The 21,109-nt window shown below is 40.4% G+C and overlaps 2 protein-coding genes across 3 annotated transcripts in view; one reads left to right on the top strand and one right to left on the bottom strand.

Moving 5' to 3' along the window:
- Positions 1 to 1,136: 1,136 nt before the first annotated feature.
- Positions 1,137 to 13,036, bottom strand: ORMDL1 (ORMDL sphingolipid biosynthesis regulator 1). 2 transcript variants are annotated; one of them, XM_070956847.1, is made up of 4 exons: positions 12,979 to 13,036; positions 10,548 to 10,737; positions 7,802 to 7,953; positions 1,137 to 3,349 (listed from the first exon to the last, which is right to left on the bottom strand). In XM_070956847.1, exons 2-4 carry the CDS (start codon positions 10,719 to 10,721, stop codon positions 3,214 to 3,216), a joined length of 462 nt encoding a protein of 153 aa, XP_070812948.1. In that variant the 5' UTR covers positions 10,722 to 10,737; positions 12,979 to 13,036; the 3' UTR covers positions 1,137 to 3,213. The 2 variants fall into 2 exon arrangements, with proteins under 2 accessions (XP_070812948.1, XP_070812949.1); XM_070956848.1 differs by lacking the exon at positions 12,979 to 13,036 and adding an exon at positions 12,547 to 12,582.
- A 97-nt stretch (positions 13,037 to 13,133) lies between these two features.
- PMS1 (PMS1 homolog 1, mismatch repair system component) overlaps positions 13,134 to 21,109 on the top strand; it is a 47,015-nt gene continuing 39,039 nt past the window's right edge. The window contains exons 1-3 of the mRNA XM_070934544.1: positions 13,134 to 13,223; positions 14,172 to 14,258; positions 18,484 to 18,640. Of these exons, the coding sequence (XP_070790645.1) occupies positions 18,509 to 18,640 (132 nt within the window). The 5' untranslated portion in view covers positions 13,134 to 13,223; positions 14,172 to 14,258; positions 18,484 to 18,508. The remainder of the gene's footprint in view (positions 13,224 to 14,171; positions 14,259 to 18,483; positions 18,641 to 21,109) is intronic.

The following is a 21,109-nucleotide window of genomic DNA, read 5'->3' as shown; positions in this document are numbered from 1 at the left end:
ATTCTTGTTGTGAAACCACTTCTGAATAATAATATCTATTTAAAAATTTCATACCTGGCAAAGTATCAGGACTGGCTCTTTCTACAATATTTATTTTTATTTAGCCGTTCGCTGGACCTTGAAGCAAATTTATCTATGGAATTATTAAGAAGTTAATTAGAAAATGGGTCCTTTGGGAAATTATTCAAAACAATGGTTCCTTTAATCCAAGAAAGGACTATATATTAAAACATCTAAATATTATATGATGATTTATCATGTTATTACTGAGTTAAGAGCTATGAGTCTGGACATGTTTGTTATAGAAAAAAGAATGGCCTAAAGCAGCAGTCCCCAACCTTTCTGGCTTGGCTGCTTGGTGTGGGGGGAGGGGAGTTCCTTGTGAATAGCACGTGGATGCACACAAGCATGCACAGCCCCATTTGTGTGAGTGGTGGACACATGAATGGAGGGAACTTTGCACTCAAGTGCATGAGGGCCACCATTTACACGAGGAGGTTCGTGTGCAAGAGCAAGTGGCTACCGTTTGTTCAAGGGGGACTTTGTGTGTCTGCATGTGCCCGCCACCTGCGCGGCCTGGTTCTAAACAAGCCATGGCCCATCCAGGAGTTGGGGACCCTGGCCTAAAGAACAGAATTTTCATAGCAAGCTTGATAAAAAAAAATGTTCTATTAGTAGGATGTATCAATGGGGTAAAAGAGAACACAAGGTCCTGTGACACATACTAGGTCATACTAAGTCACGGGTGTCAAACTCATGGCATCACGTTGCCGTCACATGACATTTTGCAACATTTTTCCCTTCGCAGAATGGGTGAGCGTGGCCTGCATGTGATGCATCTGGCCCATGGGCCGCCAGTTTGACCCCCTGCACTACCATAGGTACCGTACTCCTAATGAACATCTTCAACAATATCTGGAGAACTATTGTATTTTCCACTCTGCTATGGATTCCATGATAATTTTAGTACTTTGGTATTGCAAGTCATCCAAAAATGAGTAGACCTTCAGTGGAGTTATATTATGTACAGCTATGTAATAATCCAATCCCCTCAATAAATGCTAGATTTGAGTTAGCAGAATTCAGTTTTTACTGAGGAAATATTTCATTATTCAGAGCTTGGAACAGAAATAAATGGGAGGCAAGGAACTGCATTTCAGATACATAACTCCCATAAGAGGCAAGCATGATTTCATACATTAGGTATTTCTTAAGTGCTGTATAACCTGCTTTAAAATCTCATTGAATAAAATTATTTCATCGTTCGATTTTAAAATAAATTCAATTTTTTTTCAGGACAAATTATTTTAATTGGAGTAAAGCATAAAAATCAGGTACTACCGTAGACTGGTGAAAGGGGGGAGGGGTAACCTACCACATCAATGTCTTATATAACTATTGAAAAGGCTTCTTACTCAGTTCTGCATACAATTAATAAAATACAATTGCTACATTATCACTAATTCTATTTACAGAGTTTAACAGCAATTTGTACAGTGCTGTTTATCACAGTGAACTATACTTACAGTGACTCATACATATGATCAGTTCAAAGTCATTCAGTTTATTATTATAAAACATGAATATTTTAAAAAGATATTTTTCAAGAAAGCAAGGTCAGGGAGAAACTAATTATCTGAAAGAAGCCAGTTCTTACTTGGAGGACATAATCACCACTGCACTAACTTCAAGGGTCTTTGTGGGTAGAGAAGCAGCTAAGCAAAGCTACTACTGGTTAGTTTAATCATGTTCAATAACCCATTATTTTTCTGCTGTCAACATTAGGCAAGATCGAACATTTTCGAAACTAGGACCTTAAAAGGCTCCAAAACTCAACAATGCTCGATATAAAACACAATTCTGTGTTGAATTCCTACCCTGTTTCCCCCAAAATAAGACATCCCCTGATAATAAGCCCAATCGGGCTGTTGAGCGCATGGCAATAAGGTCAAGCGCTTATTTCAGGGTTCAAAAAAAATATAAGACAGTCTTATTTTCAGGGAAACACGGTACTAAATTATTTTCGATGCAGAAACAGTGATTGGATTGTGCATGCTTTGAAAACGATCCGGAGGAAGCATTAGCAGACCTCAGTCAAGCACACTATTTCTCCATTATCTGTGAAAGCTGTTCATCCTTCTATATTGCTCCCCCATGGATCACTTTATAAGTCACATTAAATTTAATGAGCGGATTCCATAAAGCAGAGGCATTTATTTTAGTCTTGCTTTGGAATACTCAGGTTACTATATAATGAAAAGTGAAGTGCTGCATTTCTATGAGGCACAAAGTACTTCTTCCAAATCATTTTCAAATCTGCTCCACAATGAGAACAAGTTATGCTCTGCTTGATGTTTGAAATTCTTGTTACATAAAGTTTCTATTCAAAATTACTACCTTTCCTAGAATTTTCGTAACAGATTACAGCTCTCATTGTGAACTAATAGGCCAGAGATTCCAGTCTATTTAGTAGCTTGCTATTTCTGAGATTAGGAATTTTCTTTTTATGAGGAAAGTTTTTTTCAGATACAGTGGAATGAGAAAAACCACCTACTTCTGGAAAACAAGTCGTATGATACCAATCAGTTTAATTGTATATAAAACCCCTGAAAAGTTGACATGTCATTCTCTGGAGTTCAAAGATCTTACACTGGAAAGGTCACTCTGATTAAAAGACTCATGAATAGATAAGGCATGAAAATCACAGCAACTCGTTAACTTTATAACACCTCAAGCTGGGTAGAAAAATCGTGCCCTCAAATTAGCCAAACAAACAAATGACCCCAAATGATAACTGATTGAAGTCTGTAAAGCAAAGAATTGCGCTATTTCCTCCCCTCTACTCCTTCCTTACTGTTGCTGACTTACTTGTAAAAGATTACAACAGTGAATCAATACAATGTTTCGTATCCCTTTTCGCTTCTCTTGTTACTTCAGCCTATTTCCAGTCAATACTGTTTACCTTAGGAAAGCTAGGCCTGCCCAGCTATTTACAAAAAACCTGTGCTCCAAAGATGACTCTTCAAGATCAATATATCTTCTGATGGTCTCTGATTCTCCTGTAAAGAACAGCATCAGCATCTTTGCACTAGAGTCTTCAAAGAGATGTGAAACTTATCTAATAATACATAGTATAGGCTGTTCCTTCTGTCAAGGACAAGGATCAAACCAGGCCATATTTTGATCAGAATTCTCATACTGCCCATCTCCTGCTTAATATTTGTTGATTCCAAAGATCCTAACTCCATGCAGCTGTGGCAGTTTGGGAATAAGCACACTCAAGAGAGAAGAGGTGTTCAGAATGAAATGTGTTGGGTCGTATTTGGTGTAGAAGCTTGCCAAGAAATACCTGCATTGAAAAGAAAAGAAACAGAAATAGAATATCAGAATGAGTACGTTAAAATTTAAAGAAGAGCAAAATGCGTTATTTCAAAATAAAGAAAAATGTCTTCTTTCTTTTTATGTAACTAATTATTTCATCTCTGATTAGGAATAACCTTGCTTATGATACTGGTAGTCTTCGACTTACAACCATTCAGTGTTACAACCATTCAATGTTACAACGGCACTGAAAAAAGTCACTTATGACCATTTTTCACACTTACAACCACTGCAACATCCTCAAGGTCATATGAACACAATTTGGATGGTGGGCAACCGGTTCATATTTCTGATGGTTGTTGCAATGTCTCGGGAGTCATGCGATCCCCTTTTGTGACCTTCTGACAAGCAAAGTCAATGGGGAAGCCAAATTCACTTAACAACTGTCTTACTAACTTAACAATGGTAGTGATTCACCTAACAACTGTGGCAAGAAAGGTTGTAAAATGGGGCAAAACTCATTTAACAATGGTCTCACTTAACAACATACATTTTGGACTCAATGGTGGTCATACATTGAGGACTACCTGCACTTAGTTGCTTGTATTGGAAAAAGGATGAGTCAATTTGCCCATTTTGGTGGCAATGTATTTTGAGGAGTGTACAAAAAAATGAGAAAGGTGTTGTTTTCAACCCCCATCAAACCACTAAACTCCAGTGGTTCTGCCAAAATTTGGTAAAATCAATCAAAATCTGGAATGTTTTGGATTATACCCGGCAGAACAAATGTTGAGGGACTGAGGCATGTCACACTCCTTTCTTCTGCAGCTCTTGATATGACAAATCCCTTCACCCAACCTGTTCCATTTTCATTTCCTTTATTCTCTCCCAAGTAGCTGCCAATGTCCCTTGATTTTCACTTCTACCCTTATCTAGGCTTTGGATATGCTTGGCTCTCTTCCCTCACCCCAGCAGAAGGCGATTTTCATGAGATGCTAAGGCTGTATAGTCTATATATGTTCTATGAAAGAAGCAAAAGGGTCCAGAGTTTGTTTTAATTGCAGCATTGAAATGTACTTGGAGAAAATAGATTGGTTCTACCCCTTATCTAGGTTTTGGATATCCTTGGCTCTCTTCCCTCACCCCAGCAGAAGGCAATTTTCATGAGATGTTCATGATTTGAGATATATAACGTTAATTATCTATATTAAGTTTTAGTTAATTGGAGAAATGTTATTTGTAAAATAATGGAAGATTAGGCGGTGGCATTTTGAATTCAACCGAGGGCCATCAGCCGAGGGCCCAGGGGAGGGGAGGGGGGGGTGGCGGTTATTATTAACGAAGGTCTTGGTCCGAGGGAGACCTCTGTGCCACAGATTGCCGGATGTGAATCCCTCTTTGTGAGATGGGGTCATGGGGTTCAGATGGACTTGTTGCTTGCGTACCTGGCTCCCTGCCGCGTGGCAACGGCCCTGCCCGAGCTCCTCGACGTGATAGCCATGGTGGCAGTTGATACACCCAGGCTTATGGTCATGGGTGATTTCAATTTGCCATCCATTGGTGAAATGTCCGAGATGGCTCGGGAGTTCATGGCTTCCATGACAGCCATGGACCTGACCCAGCTAGTTCATGGCCCCACCCACAGGGGGGATCACACTCTGGACTTGATTTTTGTCTCTGGACAGTGGTTGAGTGGTCTTGTTATAGGGGATATAGACATGGAACCCTTGTCATGGTCAGATCACTCGCTCCTTCGCCTGGACCTTCGAACCGCTACACCCCGCCGCAGGGAGGCGGAGCCAATAAGATGGGTCTGCCCCAGGAGCCTGATGGATCCTGAGAGGTTCCAGATGGAGCTTGGCCCACCTCCTGAGGATCTGGCACATGACTCGGCCAAGGACCTGGTGGCTGCCTGGGATCGGGCAGCTGGTGGGGCCTTGGATCGAGTCGTGCCTCTGCGGCCTCTGACCCGGTGCCGATCCCTTGCGGCTCCTTGGTTTACCGAGGAGCTGAGGGAGATGAAGCGCCGGAAAAGATGCCTGGAGAGCGGTTGGAGGGCCAGTCTCGCTGAATCTGACCGAACACTAGTAAGGTCGCATATTAAGACCTACTTAGTGGCAATAAAAGCGGCAAAGTTTAATTACTTTTCCGCTCTTATTGCGTCATCAGAGAATTGTCCGGCCGCCCTGTTCAGGGTGACTCGCTCCCTTCAACCGGGAGCGCGGGAGGACCCCCTGGAAGGCAGGGCTGAGGATTTCGGACAATATCTGTATGACAAAATCGCTCAGATCCGGGGGGATTTGGACTCTGACTGGGTAGATTCGGGCAGGGTGGCGAGGAATAGTCTTGAGAACGTTATCTGGGAAGAGTTTGACTCTGTGACCCCTGATGACGTGGACAGGATTTTGGGGAGACTTAGTGCGGCCACATGTTTACTGGATCCGTGTCCCTCCTGGTTAGTACTGGCTTCCCGGGAGGTTACACGAAGCTGGCTCCAGGGAATTATTAATGCTTCGTTGAGTGAGGGTTACTTCCCCACAGCCTTGAAAGAGGCTGTGGTGAGGCCTCTCCTCAAGAAGCCCTCCCTGGACCCGGCAGTATTGGCCAACTACCATCTTGTCTCCAACCTTCGCTTCGTGGCGAAGGTTGTTGAGAGTGTGGTTGCGCGACAGTTTCCACAATTCCTGGAGGAAACGTCTTATCTAGATCCGTTCCAGTCGGGTTTCAGGCCTGGGCACAGCACGGAAACGGCATTGATCGTGTTGGTACATGATCTCTGGAGGGCTCGGGACAGGGGTTGCTCCTATGTTCTAGCCCTGTTAGACCTCTCAGCGGCTTTTGATACCATCGACCATGGTATCATGCTGCACCGGTTGGAAGAGTTGGGGATGGGGGTCACCGTGTTATGGTGGTTCTCCTTCTTTCTCTCTGACCGGTCACAGTTTGTGTTGGCAGGGGGGCAGAGGTCGACCTCGAGGCCTCTCATCTGTGGAGTGCCTCAGGGGTCGGTCCTCTCGCCCCTTTTGTTCAACATTTATGTGAAGCCGCTGGGTGAGATCATCCGTGGCTTTGGGGTGAAGTACCACCAGTACGCTGATGACACCCAGCTGTACATCTCCACCCCAGGCCACCCCAACGATGCCCTTGAAGTGATGTCTCACTGCCTGGAGGCTGTGCGGATCTGGATGGGGAGGAACAGGCTCAAGCTCAACCCTTCCAAGACTGAGTGGCTGTGATTCCCGGCATCCCGATATAGTCAGCTGACTCCATCGCTGACTATTGGGGGCGAGTCTTTGGCCCCCTCGGAGAGGGTGCGCAACCTGGGAGTCCTCCTGGATACGCAGCTGTCCTTGGAGGAACATCTGACGGCTGTAGCAAGGGGGATCTTTTGTCAGGTTCGCCTGATTCGCCAGTTGCGACCCTTTCTTGATCGGGATTCCATGTGCACAGTCACTCAGGCCCTCGTCACCTCGCCTGGACTACTGCAACGCTCTCTACATGGGGCTCCCCTTGAAGAGCACCCGGAGGCTCCAACTGGTCCAGAATGCGGCCGCGCGGGTAATTACAGGAGCTGCATGGCGCTCCCACATAACACCACTCCTGCGCGAGCTGCACTGGCTCCCAGTGGTCTTCCGGGTGCGCTTCAAGGTGTTGGTTACCACCTTTAAAGCGCTCCATGGCATAGGACCTAGTTATCGAGACCGCCTGCTGCTACCGACAACCTCCCATCGACCCGTGCGCTCCCATAGAGAGGGCCTCCTCGGGGTGCCATCAGCCAAACAATGTAGGCTGGTGACCTCCAGGGGGAGGGCCTTCTCTGTGGGGGCACCTACCCTATGGAACCAGCTGCCCCCTGAGATAAGGAGAATCCAAGACCTTGGTGCCTTCCGCCATGCCCTTAAAACTTTCTTTTTTCATCAAGCCGGGCTGGCTTAACATATTTTTAAATTTTAAATTTTTAATTGGTTTGTCATTTTAAACTGGGGCCAAATTAATATATATTCTTTTAATTGTTCTTAATGTTTGTATTGTATGTTTTTATCTGGCTGTACACCGCTCTGAGTCCCTTGGGAGAAGGTGCGGTATATAAATTTGAAATAAAATAATAAAATAAATAAATAGACAATTGCAAACTATTTTTGAAATGTCACATTTGTTTTGAATTAATGCCGGTTTAAAAAAACCCTACCTATTTCAATTCTGCAATATACTTCTCTGTAAATCTCTGCAAATTACTGTGCATGAAGCTGTCACTTCCATTATAAAAATTCCAAAGTACTGTTTACAGAAACATATTTTTCTTCTGTTTAAAAGCATACCAATTCAGAGGTACATGAATAATAGAACATATTGATTCTAAATAATTTGCAGAGTTTAGATACTGATTGGCTCACTGCAATATTAATGCCACACCAAATAAAATATTTGTTTTCAATCTGCAGAGCGTTAGAACAGTTAGGGTCGAATTTTCAAAACTTACAAAATTATTGGTGAGATTGTGAAGAATTTTCGTGAAGATGTAAACTGTACGCCATAATCCAGCTGTTCCCAGTGTGTCAGCAATCTTGCTTTACCTTGGTCAGGTGTTTCAAAAGGTGTTCCTTTTACTGCATGCAAAAATACATACATTCCCTGCAAAGGCAAAACAAACCCATCCAAAACATAAGCCATGTTAGCTATGCTTCATTATTAACATAATACACGCAATCTGAGTGAAGGATCTGAAACATTAAGCACTAGACTTTTAAAATATGTTCTGTGATTTGCCAATAGATTAATAAATATTTGAGCAAGAATACTAAGATGAAGTTGCCCATAGAAAGATTAACCCAATTAGACATTTTATTCCGGCCCAGATTTCAGTTATTTCTACTTCACCTAGCAACTTGTTTCAGTAAAGCCAGAAGACAAAGTCCCATGAAGCCAATGATTCTTGCTTTCAATTTCATAAGACTAACAAAGTTTATGTGAATTTGTTCATGTTTTATTAAAATACAGAGAGAACAGTTTGCAAACTCAATCTGTGACAAAAAAAAGTTGAAGTATAGCGATTGATCTCACAATCAAATGTAGAGACAATGGGGCATTACAGGGTAGCTACCTATTTAAACTTTATGAGATATGCTTCCCCCCTCACTTTAAAACAAACTGCCAGTCATTCAAGGAGGCATTATTTGTGTACAACTGGTCCAATGCCAGAGAAATATGATTAAATATGTGCTTAAGTATAAGGTGCATGTTTGTGCCAAGTTTCATACACTAATTCAGGAGTGGAAAGCTTAAGGCTTTCTAGATGCAACAGGATTGCAACAGATGAATAACCTTTCCATGGACATTACTGGTATTGTGATTACTGGGAACTATAAGTAAACAACATCCTAATAGGCTCTCCATCCTATTTGAATCCAAAATGGGTGATTTGATCAAAACTCATGCTTTAATCACGAGGAAATTTTCAACTCTTAAGTGATAATCGAGAATGGAAATCTGATTAACTTTCTATTCCTTTGGTTATCAGCAATATAGATACAACTGGTCATCCTTAATATATTTTAGAGTGAAATGATATTAACTTTGTAAGTACATATTTGCCCATTACTGTTAGTTTAAGACAATGGCTATTATTGCTATAGCAAACTAATTTTGTTAGATTTTTATCCCACCTTTAATTTTGTCTAACACAAAGCAGAGTATATATAATATTCCCTCCTCTTGTTTTCCATGTAACAACTCTGTGAGGTGGTTTTGAGCTGAGAAAGTCACTGGCCCAAGTCACCTTACTTCAGGTGAACTGAAATTCATACCTGTTTCTAACCTAGCACCTTAGCCACTACACCTAAGTGGCTCTTGTAATTAGAAGATAACAGTGTAATATTATGTACAGGTAGTCCTTGCCTTACAATCTTTCATTTAATGACCAGTCAAAGCTACAACGGCACTGAAAAAAGTGACTTATGACAATTTTTCACACTTACAACTGTTGCAGATCCTCTCAGTTACGTGATCAAAATTCAGATGCTTGGCAACCGGTTCGTATTTATGATGGTTGCAGCATCCTGGGGTCATGTGATCATCTTTTGAGACCTTCTGACAAGCAAAGTCAATGGGGAAGCTAGATTCACTTTACAACTGTCTTACTAACTTAATGACTGGTGATTCACTTAACAACTGTGGTAAGAAAGATCGTAAAATGAGGCAAACCTCACTTAACAACTGTCTTGCTTAACAATGGAAATTTTGGGCTCAATTGTGGACATAAGTCAAAGACTTATGTCCACAATTATGAGGACCCAGTTTGTGGGGGCAATAAGCTGACTTTGTATAAATATACAAAAGGATGAAGGCTATTGCTGAGCACATTGTAAGCCGCCCTGAGTCTTCGGAGAAGGGCGGCATATAAATCAAATTAAAAAAAAAAAAAGACTAGCTGTACAGCTCAGGATTGAACTATGGAGTTCTTGGTGCTCTTTGAGCCTATTTGTTTGCTTGCAGATGTTTCGCTACCCAACTACGTAAGAATCACTTGGTTGAGTTGGGCTCCTACAGAAGTTGAATAAATAAAATAAATAACTATCATCAAGTGAACATGGGGTTTGCTGCCTGTTTATATATCATAGCTTGTCCTGCCAGTTTTTGGTGGAGGTGTGGTTTCCTCCATGACAGTTCCTTGATTATTATTTTCTGCCTGACTTTTCTGGTGTTGTTCTCCAGCTGTGTTACTGGCTGCTGGATGGAATGTATTCTAGTTTGTTTTCTTAGTTTTTTTTATTGTTTCTTTAAAATGCTCTGCATTCTAATTATGATTGTATACCTTTACAATGATAATTATAACAAAAGAAAGCAAAGATAGTACCAATATTAATAGGTGCCTGGGGTGCAATCCCAAAACATCTGACGCAGCATTTGAATACCAGCAAAATACCAAAATACCATTCTGAATATTGACAAAATCAACACCAGTCAATTACAATTGGCAGCTTTAATTGGAACAGCTTACTTCCTACAATTATCTTTAATAGTATCAAACAACCTCTGCCTACTCTAGGTCCCTAGGAAGGAATCGATATGTAGATAAAAATGCCAAATCCAATGTAAACATCTGGTTGACAGTCCAACCAACCATTTAATTATATAATTATAACATAATAATAATTATTATAATTGGAAACCACCCAGAGTTGCTTAAGGTGGACAGATATATGCATTCTGCAGTTCAGGATGCTCACCAAATTATGAATAATATTGGTTAAGGTCCAAGCCACTGGAACACTGAAGAAAGGAATGCTGAGCAAGACAATATGAAGCAAACCAACTCCAAGGGTGTACGTGAGCCACATTCCTCGACTGTTCATGACCCTCGTGTTGGGATTGACTTCGCTGTGAGCAACCCCAACATTCATCTTTTTTGCTTTAATTCTGAAAAGCAATATTGGAAAAGAAAACGTGCATCGTAAGGTATGCTTTTCAGGGTTAGTCATACCACTGTCAGACTGGGAGAGGTCATCAACTACTGCATAAGACTAACTCAGCATCTTACATATTAACAGTACAAAGTATTTGAAATGTTGTGTTCCAGCAACATTAGTCACTGTAAGGTAATTTGAAACAATTAACTTTTTTTGAAATCTAAAGCAGTGTTCAACCCATGGCCCAGAGGCTAGTAACAAAGCCCCATAAGATCATATACTTTTAACAGTATTATGTGATTTATATTATATATTTTATATGCAGCCCATGACAATTCCTTTTCACTCAATGAGGCCTAGGCAAGCCAAAAGGTTGGACACCCATAATCTAAAGCAATAAAAATATCAGTCGAAAAACTAATACATTTATATAATTGCAATCAATTCAATCTCATTTTTACATCCTTACACAGAATAAAGAACTTTTCCATTTATTTATTTTTTCTATACTAGAGAAATTTGTTCAAGGTTGTTGTTTTTTAAAAAAACCCAACCAATTCTTATTCAGGAATACTTATAATTGGGTGCATAGACCACTAAAAATCAATTAATAAATCCTAAACATCAATCTAAAAATAGAGAATCTGTTTATTTTAAATCAGTTTAATGGATCAGCTTAAGTTATTTACAGATATATTTTTGGGTAGAAAATATCATCTTGCATGTCAATAGCAATTAGGTATCACTGCTAGATTTGTTACCTGTTGCAGAAGGGGGGGAAAGAGCTGTATCCCAAAATTGTATATGAAAATTTACATCCGTTTTGATCAACTGATTGCAAGTCAACCCAGATACTTTCATAAATTGACATGTATTGTATTTTTTTAGTTACCTGTCTCCTGTCTACCATCTCTCATACTTACACCTAGGTTGAATACATTGGCACTTAAGATTCCATTTATTTTTTATTTGAAAATAGGATTTTTTATCATTCTGGTTACAAGCAGATAAGTCATGAAGGAAGACTCTGACTTCTGAAGGCAACATAAGCTATTCAATTAGTCCTATCTCTGTGGTAAGCACACACCCACACAACCATCCTACTGGACCAATCTGGAATGTTTTAACATGAGCATCCAATACAAAGAAAAATCATACTTAAAAAGAACACGATGCACAAGGCAAACAAGAATAACACACAAATCACATAACCACACACACAAGATTCACACTATAATTCACACAACTATTTGAAAATCAGTCATTTTCAGTAATTCAGTCATTTAGTCTCCATAGGATCAGAACAATCTGCGCACAATTAGAGACCTAAAACATAAATTGCTTAGGTATGTTCAAGATCCAACTAGAGATATTATGGCATACAATCAAGGACAGTTTAAAATAAGTGAACGGCAAATATCCTACATCTTTAATTATTTAGGTGTATCACTTGTCCTTAATTTTCTAAGCCATTTTTTTTAATTTGGATGTAATCTACACAGCTCTCCCAACAGTTTTTTTAATTTTTTAAATCCCCGTTAAAATTAAACTGGAATTTAACTTTTAGGCCACTGAATAGATAAATCAGAAAGAAGCTCTTTCTTTGTGCCGCTGGTAACAAATCGGGAAAGGTCTCCTAACAACTAACAAAAGATCCCTGTAGCTTTCAACATCCGACCGAGTCAGAAATTACAAATTAGCAGATGTCCTCAGCTGGTCCACGTTCACTTCTTTGCACCTCCGGCACAATCCACAATCCAATCCATGCTTAGAAAATTAAGGACAAGTGATATACATACATACATACATATATACATACATACAATCGCGGCAGATGCCAAGACCATAGGAAAAGCCAAAGTCTGCTCGCTATGCTCCTTTTTCGGAAAACGCCAAGCAGGCGCAATCGGGCAAAACCAAGCGTAAATCGTGCTTTTAAAAACCCGATTGCAATGGTGCTTCTTTATTTATTGCTTTTTTAAAATTATTATTATTATTATTATTATTAGGGCTTCGGGCGAGCAGAAAGCAGAGAGGCCCGACTGCCCGCGCGTTCAAGGTTGCCGAGCTACGGCATTGTTTTCCCCATCCAAGCGCAGCCGCTTTGTCTTCAGCCGGTCCCTGCGCTGCAACACACCTTCCGCCACCACGCACACCACCGGTTGCACTAGCCCAGGAACCCGGCCGTAGCTCACCTTTGCGCAGAACCAACCAACCTCCCCCCTCCCGCCTTCCTTTTTTTCTACCGCACCTTTTCGCTAACCGGGGAAACAATCCCGAGCCGAGCCGAGCCGCCCGCTTCCCAAAGCTTTCTCTGGCTCTTCTGAAGTGTTGCACTGTAAAGCAAGGGAGGGAGGCGATTGGGCCACCGTTAGCCCCGCCCCTTCTGTATCAGGCGTGCGCGCCGCGGGGAAAATCCGGGGCCCGGAGGTTCCGAAGGAGGTGGAAAAGAAAGGCGAAGGGAGTCCTTTGGAACGCTCCGGAGGAGGAAATACAGTAATGGCTTTCGGCCGGTCCTTTTTTGCACAGCTTTCTTTATTTTAAGGCCTCAATCCCTCTTCGTGGCTGCTCCGGTGCGATAGGTCTGGGGAGGTCACGTGGCTCAGGCGAGCCCCCCCCCCTCTCTTTCCCTCCCCCCCCGCCCTGAGCTGGAGCAAGGAACAAAAACAAAATCCCCAGAGGCTGAGTTCTTTCTCTCTCTCCGGGTTGCTGTATGCAGGCTGTGTGTATTTATACCCGTTGCTTGCATTTCCATTTTTTTTTAAATGGCTGCCTGCTTCTTTGGCCTTGGGCGAGTTAAGAGACCGGGAATGCATTGCTGTGATGGGGTGGAATAGATGATGGATAGAGCTGTTAACAGGTTGCGTTTTGGTTTGGGACTAATCCAAAATCACTGTAATCTCAGTTTGGAAGGGGCTGTGTGGTTATAAAAAGGAGCGTGAACACAGTTGCTGAACAAACAGCCTAGTAAAAACAGAGGGCTTTGCTGAGCTCTGGGATTTATTTCCATGTATTCTTCCCTATTTACTCTATTTGGCAATATTTACATCATAGTGCTTGTTTAAAGATATTTTGCCTTTTTTTAGCATTATCGTAGTAAGTGACTTTAAGCCTGAAAGGCATAAATTGATGTAAGTGGATGTTACTATTTAGATAGGAGACCACCAGGAAATGCCAGCTGTTTAGATTGGACTGAGAAGCTGAAAAGGCATCCCTGAAACATACAATAGCAAACCATTCCCTTATTATTAACCAAGAAAATAACATTCTTCTGCATACCCAGGCCTGTTCATTCATTAGGAACTGAGTTTTACCAGAGCAAGACTTTTAGTGTTTCCAGCTATTTATTTTTTAAATTGCTCTTTCACTGCAGCCAATTAAGATGATTTTAAAAAAGCAATGAATACTTCAAAGAATATGATAATCTTATATTTATCATAACAGAACTATGGTGCAAACAGAAAACTGAAACCAGCTACTATCAACAACACCATAGACCTCAGTAGAGTCCTAAATCAACTATAAATTAAGGTAATTGTTTAAATTTTGGAGTTTGCTTGAAAGTCTGTGATAATTGGACTCTTAAAATATCAGCTGAAGCAAAGTTTCAAAAGAAAAAACGGCTAGCAGAAAAAAAAACATGTTTCATATGACTCTCAATTTAGTTTCTTGCACAGATACGGTAACTACCCAAATAAGGTAATGCTAGTTTAAGAGGGCAGGAAACTTGGTTCTACATGGTCCCTTGAGTAGCTTGAAGCTTTATGACCACTTTAAATTGAACCAGAGAAATCATAGCAATGTAGCAGGTACAGTATATCTTGACTTACGACTGCGATTGAGCCCAAAATTCATGTTGCTAACTGAGACATTTGTTAAGTGAGCTTTGCCCCATTTTACAACCTTTTTTGCCACAGTTGTTAAGTGAATCATTGCAGTTGTTAGTAATCCGATTGTTAAGTGAACCTGGATTCCCCATTGGCTTTGCTTGTCATAACGTTATAAGAGATGATCACATGACCCCAGAACACAGCAACAGTCATAAATATGAAACAGTCGCCAAGCATCCAAATTTTGATCATGTGAGCATGGGGACACTGCAACAGTCGTAAATGTGGAAGACAATCATAAGTTACTTTTTTCAGTGCCATTGTAACTTTGAATGGTCGCTAAATGAAGTGTTGTAAGTCGAGGACTACCTGTATCTGCTTTAGGTTTAACATTTTACCGGTTTCAAAGCTATTTTTTAAAGGTAGCTCTATCTAGATAGTATATGGTACAGGCTGAATACCAACACTGTAAATTATGTTAGGGTGTGTTTGTACAACAAGTTAAATCATATATTAGGCCTATGCCAACTACTTAGAGAAATGCTTTACTCATAGATGAGAAACTTGTTTTGATCTGCTTCTCAGAAGAGCCACTTGAAAACATTCCCTGAAGACATTATGCTACACTAGCCAGTAAAGCAGCAGTGTGTTGCACACAGAAAATACCAGATCTGGATTAAAGCCTTCAAATCAGTACTTGGATTCAAAGAACATAATCTGGCATAAAAACAAAATTGGAAATAATGAGATACTGAGTTTAAGGGAATTGCAGGGTATGGAGAGATTCAGTTCCTATAATCATCCTTTTCCTCACGGAACTCTTCCTTCTGCTCTTTCTATACATTCACCAATATATAATTATCTACATTTGTTCCTTCTCTTTGATTGTGGCAAGTCTTGCTGGTCAACCCGATCTTGATATTCCCCTCAGCTTCTTCACACAGTTTGCTTGACTGCCAAGGGAGGAAGTCACTCTTCTCATGCCATATGGCACAAGCAGTTTTCTTTACCTTTCTCCATTCTTTCCAGAGCTTGGAGGGGTTCTTGTTTGTAGGTCAGGATCCCACAAGTGCCTGCATGCTGCTTGTTGCAAGCTCTATATTACGCTGCTGTACATGAGCAGTGTCTGGAGAACACCAGGAGGGGAATTTCAGTTCCTGTGAATGGTTTGCAAATGGGGCAACTTCTACCATCACCAGCTAGGCAGACTAGTCCAAAGAAGGCCAGCTGCTCCATGTGAACATGAGCCTAAGTAGGTTGTTCTTAAAATGCTGAACTATGGTTTAGCATTAAAGGTAAACTTTTGAATAATAGATACTAAAACAATGCATTTTACTACACTCTTAAGAATACTTTTTGCAACATTCTTCTAAGCCTCTACCATACCTTCTCTTTAAAAGCTAAAGTAATGCCTTTGAAGATAAGCCATATATTATGTAAGAGCATAGTTTTCTTTCTGTAATGAGGAGCATATGAAGTTTTCAGACTTCTGAAAGAAAAATTTGAAAGACAATAGTTGCACAATTGTGCTGCTTTAACTTATAGATAAGTTTTTATTAGATGTTATCTACACTTAAGTTAATTTCTGGATTAACTTAAATTAATAATACTGGATTTCAATTATGGGAAGCCAATGAAAAAATCCAAAACCGTGAGAGAATAAGTCTTGATCTTCTTCTAAGAGGATATATTTCAGATATTTAAGGAGTGCTGCAATATCCTCCAATTTTTTTTCAAGGCTAAACTAATTTCTTTAGTCTGTCTTCATACAACTTAATTTCTAATCCCTGAGCATACTTGTTGGCTTGGCTGTGGATCTTTTCCAGTTTCTGGAAATCCTTAAATTAAACTAAACATAGTTGAAGTTGAGTGTAATGAAAGTAAATGAACAGTTACTTGCTGTAATTTCAAAATTATGCTTTTGTTGATTTGGTCTAGACGGGGTGAAATGCTCCTGGTTCCGACCGGATCGCCCAATCCGGTAGCGATGGCAGCGGGTGGTTTGGAGAACCGGTAGCAAAAATCCCTGCATGCCCCCCCCCCCCGCCATTCCCAGCTGAGCCGCACGATCATCAGAGGCTTTTCAAAGCATTTTTTTCTGCAACTTCTTGGCTGAAGAGATGGTAAAAAAAATGCTTTGAAAAGTCTCTGACAATCCCAGCTGAGTTCCCTGATTAGCAGAGAGGCTTTTCAAAGCATTAAGGAAAAAATGCTTTGAAAAGTTAAAAAAAAAAAGTTGGCCACTCCCACCCAGTCACATTACCCCCCCCCCAAGCCACGCCCACAGAACCGGTAGTAACAAATTTTACATTTCACCCCTGGTCTAGACTTACATTTATCTTTATGCAAAAATCTAAAACGTAAAACAAATATAATTACCACCCATATAAGCAATCAACTCTTTAAATAATAATTAAAGTTGGGTAGTAAAATTGCATTCTGATTAAAATACTGCTAAATAGGGTATATCTGCAGTTCCAGGGATAGAGTGCTAGCATACACAGAAAATCGTCGTATTCTTGTAGACTGAAGAGATGGAGGTGCTACCTAAAATGAAGCATTTTTGCATTATCTAGGTGCCAAGCCATAAAAAGTCCTCCCAAGTTAAAACCAGCACTTTTATTTCTATGTGGAAGCCTAGGCAACTCATACCAACAATGTTAGATAGCACCAGTGACACACCTATCAGGTGTCTGCATTCTATACCATCTGAAGCAGTTTCAAGTAGAACATATTGACATTAATTTGAGAGTTTGTGAGAACATGGGTAACTCCTGGAAGAGAAGTGTAATAAGCAAACCAACCAAAACTGCATAGATGCCCCAAGTAACCATAGTTTCCACTCTACTTATAGTTATGGGTTAGAAAGATTCCCATCTCCTTCAGGGCAGGTAATTCCCTCCGTTGGAGAGACAAAACATTAGCTGGTTTCCAGATATGTATATATTGCAGTGATTCAGTGTCAATTTGTTTCTTCTCATTTACATTCTTTAATCTTACAGAAACCTGGCCAGCGCTTCTGCATCCCCAGTTTTGGCTGGGACAGAGTTGTGTAATTGGATATTAGATCATGCCTCATCCTAAAATCATTAGGTCATTCCTCCAAGTGCTTCCTGTAGAATGATGATGAATAACAGGGAGGAGGATTGAAAAATTTGCAGCACTCTGTGGACAAAACAGTGTCTTTTACTCCCAATTCATAAAGTTGGTCCAGCAGGACAACATGGTCAAAGATAGTGAAAACCAGCATGTTATTTAAAAGGTCCAGGAGGAATGGACTCCCCCATCCAAGTCTTGATGAAGGTCATACACCACAGTCACCAGTGTATTTCCATCTATATCTCAAGCCTGAACTAAAAGGATCTACATGAACCATACTAAGGAATGCTGCAGTTGCAGTCTTGCCACTTAACACCCTTCCTACAGTGAGAATGTTGGAAACCAGGTGAAAGTTTCTAAATTGGCTAAATCCAAGGAGGGCTCTTCAGGAGGACACTCACCACTGCCTCTTGAAAGGCAGGAGTAGGAACCTTTTTCTCAAAGAGATGCTGACCACCTCCTAAATTCAGCCTCTCTCACACAGACACATGCTTGCAGAAACAACCAGGGAGGATACAGGTGTAAACTACATGTAGCAGAAGTCCTTCCATCATCGTCCTATCCACTTTCTCAGAATGAAAAACCTGAAATGAGTCTTGAGATAACATGGCAAGATGCTGTGTCAGGTACCTCAAACTGTTCATATAAATTCCAGATGAAAGTATATGTGAAAGGTGTCATCAAAATGGCAGCAAAATGCACCAAATTATTGCTCAGTAATTTGACATAACACTATTCTTTTACCGTCAACTCTTTATCTCTGTACAGAAGAGAACAATTAAAAAGACAGTATCATACTCTTTAAATTGTGATTCTATTTTTTTTAGAAATCCCGTTCCTGAAAGCCAAAACATGAAACAGCTATCAGCAGAAACTGTTCGACTTCTTTCTAGTTCGCAGGTCATTGTATCAGTTGTCAGTGTGGTTAAAGAATTGGTAGAGAATTCTTTGGATGCTAATGCAACCAGTATTGATGTTAAGTTGGTAAGTTTTTTAAAGACTAAAATTGGATTGAAAGCAGTGGTGGGTTGAAAGCTCCCAGTTCAGTCCGGTTCTTGTGAACCTTTAGTAACGGTGGCGGGAGGCTCCGCCCGGACGTCATTATGAATGATCTGTGTGTGTGCGCTCCCATTGCGAACCGGTAGCAGAGGTAAGTAGAACTCACCCCTGGATGAAAGTATGGGTGAGAAGACCATATTTCCTTGAAAAGTAAATCTGACTTATAATGCATGCAACCCTCCCCAGCTCCATTTTCACCCACAGAGGCACCACAGGCTGATCCTTTATTGTTACCAGGGCGGCCCCGTGGGCCAGATCTAAGCACCCTGCGAGCTGGATGTGGCCACAGGCCTTGAGTTTGACACCCCTGATCTAGCAGTTTGGGAAATACTAGTTTTAACAAATACTGTATATTCTTGATTTTAAAATATATAATTATGTGGGGCTTCCTATTGATATCATGTTTCATTTTAAAGAGTACATAATCATAATGTGGGATTATTGGTGCTCTTTCAGCTTGGTTGTTTTCCTGCAGACATTTCATCACCAAACTAGGTAACGGGCAACTAGGCAACAGTTCTAGAAGGGAGTTTGCTTTCTTTATATACATTAGTGACTTTGCCCTTTCAGTATTGGTGAGAGTGTTCTTGATTAGACTGTTGTTTAGTGTTAGCTTGTTTGTCTGAGTTGTAGTTCCTTTATTGAGGATTGTTTACTTTTTGATTGTTGGTCTAGTGTTAATCTTGGTAATAATCTCTGTTTATTTGAGGATTGATTGCTGGTGATGAATGTTTTGATTTTTTTTTCATCCTTTTTGGCTTTTTGATTATCTCTTTTGAATGGTATGTAGATATTTACCTCTATGTGGCTTTTGATGACTGATTTGTCCGAGTACCACGTTTTCAGAAATTCTCTAGTGTTTTTGGACTTAGCTTGGTCTAGAATGCTCACAGTTTCCCAGTTAATGGTTAAGTCTATCCACATATTGTGAAATTAAGGAGTTTTCATCATGTCTTCTGACTGCTAGTTTGGTGTTCATGGATGTGCTTTGGTGGTCTTTTGCTTGTTTATCCTACATAGTGGCTATTTTAGTTCTTGCACTGTTTATTGTAGATGATTCCTGGTTTTTGTCCTGAGGTCATTTGGTTTATCAGGAATGTTATGGAGGGCTTTAGTTGGCTTGTGTGCTACAATGATGTCACGTGATTGTAATAGTCTGTTGGTAAGTTTCTGAGATATTGATAGTTTCATGTTTCCATCCTGGTTGATTCTTTTTTTTATTATGACAAAGGTATCATTTACATATCAGATCCATACTTTAGGTTATATGTGGAAATGTGCTATACAGATTTGGTTTCTACTTGTTATTTCAGTAGCGGTCAGGTTTTTACAGGGTAGGGTTGCTAGCCTTACACCTAACCCTCCTCCTCCTTTATCTGGGCTTGGGACTGGCAATGGCAGCTGCTGAGCTACTCAATCCACCAAAGGCACTAGGTTTTTATTCTTCATTGGAAGAAGCTTGCTGCCCTATGGGCTTTGAACAAGATGATGCTGCTGCTGTATATGGATTGTAGGAGTTGCTTACAATCTCTGCTGTGAATCATGAAAGCAGTGACCCCATGGGTAATTTGTTGGCATATTTGTCCGTCAAACTGAAAGTATGTAGTCAAGCAGAGTTGATGAAGTCCATGGTTTGGGAATTTCAATCTTGGTGTATTTATTTAGGTCGGGTGTGCTATGTAAGTAGTGCTCCATGGATTATTTTGCTAATTCCAAATCTCTGAATAAAAAGAGTATTGTGACATTGAATGAGACCATGATTTCATCTTCATCTGTTGTCAGATTTTTGATTCTTGGAAGCACTGTAGTGGGGAGTTGATGGTGTATTTGTCTCCCTCTGTGAGAAGTCTAAGCTTTTTTGTCAGTTTAGTAATATTGCAGTTTGGGGATCCTGATAACGATACAATTGGGTAGAGAAGTACATGCGGCTTCTGTGTTTTGAGGCATCCATAGAAGCACAGAAGGACAGGTCCACTGCTTTTCATCAACCACTGTTCTCCTTTTATGATTTCTTCTTTTTGAGTAAGTCACTAAGAGTTCCCTTGATCTGGTTGTCTAGTTTTTGTTCTGGATTGTTGTTCACTGGATGTAAGTGTCTGTTTTTTTGTATACATTGTGATCTGTCCATGATAATCATGGTTCAGCCTTTGTCTGCTGACAGGATAATGATAGTTTAGCCTTTCTTTAGGTTTTTGAGGACTGCTGTTTCCTCTGCTTTGAGTTGATTCTGTTCTCATCTTCTTCTGATCTATGATGGTTTGTCTTATGCTGTCTTGGATCTCTGTGGAACATCCTTTGATTTTAAATGCTCCTTCTAAGTCCCTATAGAATTCTAATTTATTAGCATCATCTGCATTGTAGTTGAGGCTTTTCTGTAGAATATTATGTTCTGTG

This window comes from Pituophis catenifer, unplaced genomic scaffold (genome assembly GCF_029215685.1).
Source record: "Pituophis catenifer annectens isolate HBS135680 unplaced genomic scaffold, rPitCat1.0.hap2 SCAF_1, whole genome shotgun sequence".
Classification (NCBI taxonomy): Eukaryota; Metazoa; Chordata; class Lepidosauria; order Squamata; family Colubridae; genus Pituophis; species Pituophis catenifer.
This window is presented reverse-complemented; position numbering and strand designations above follow the sequence as displayed.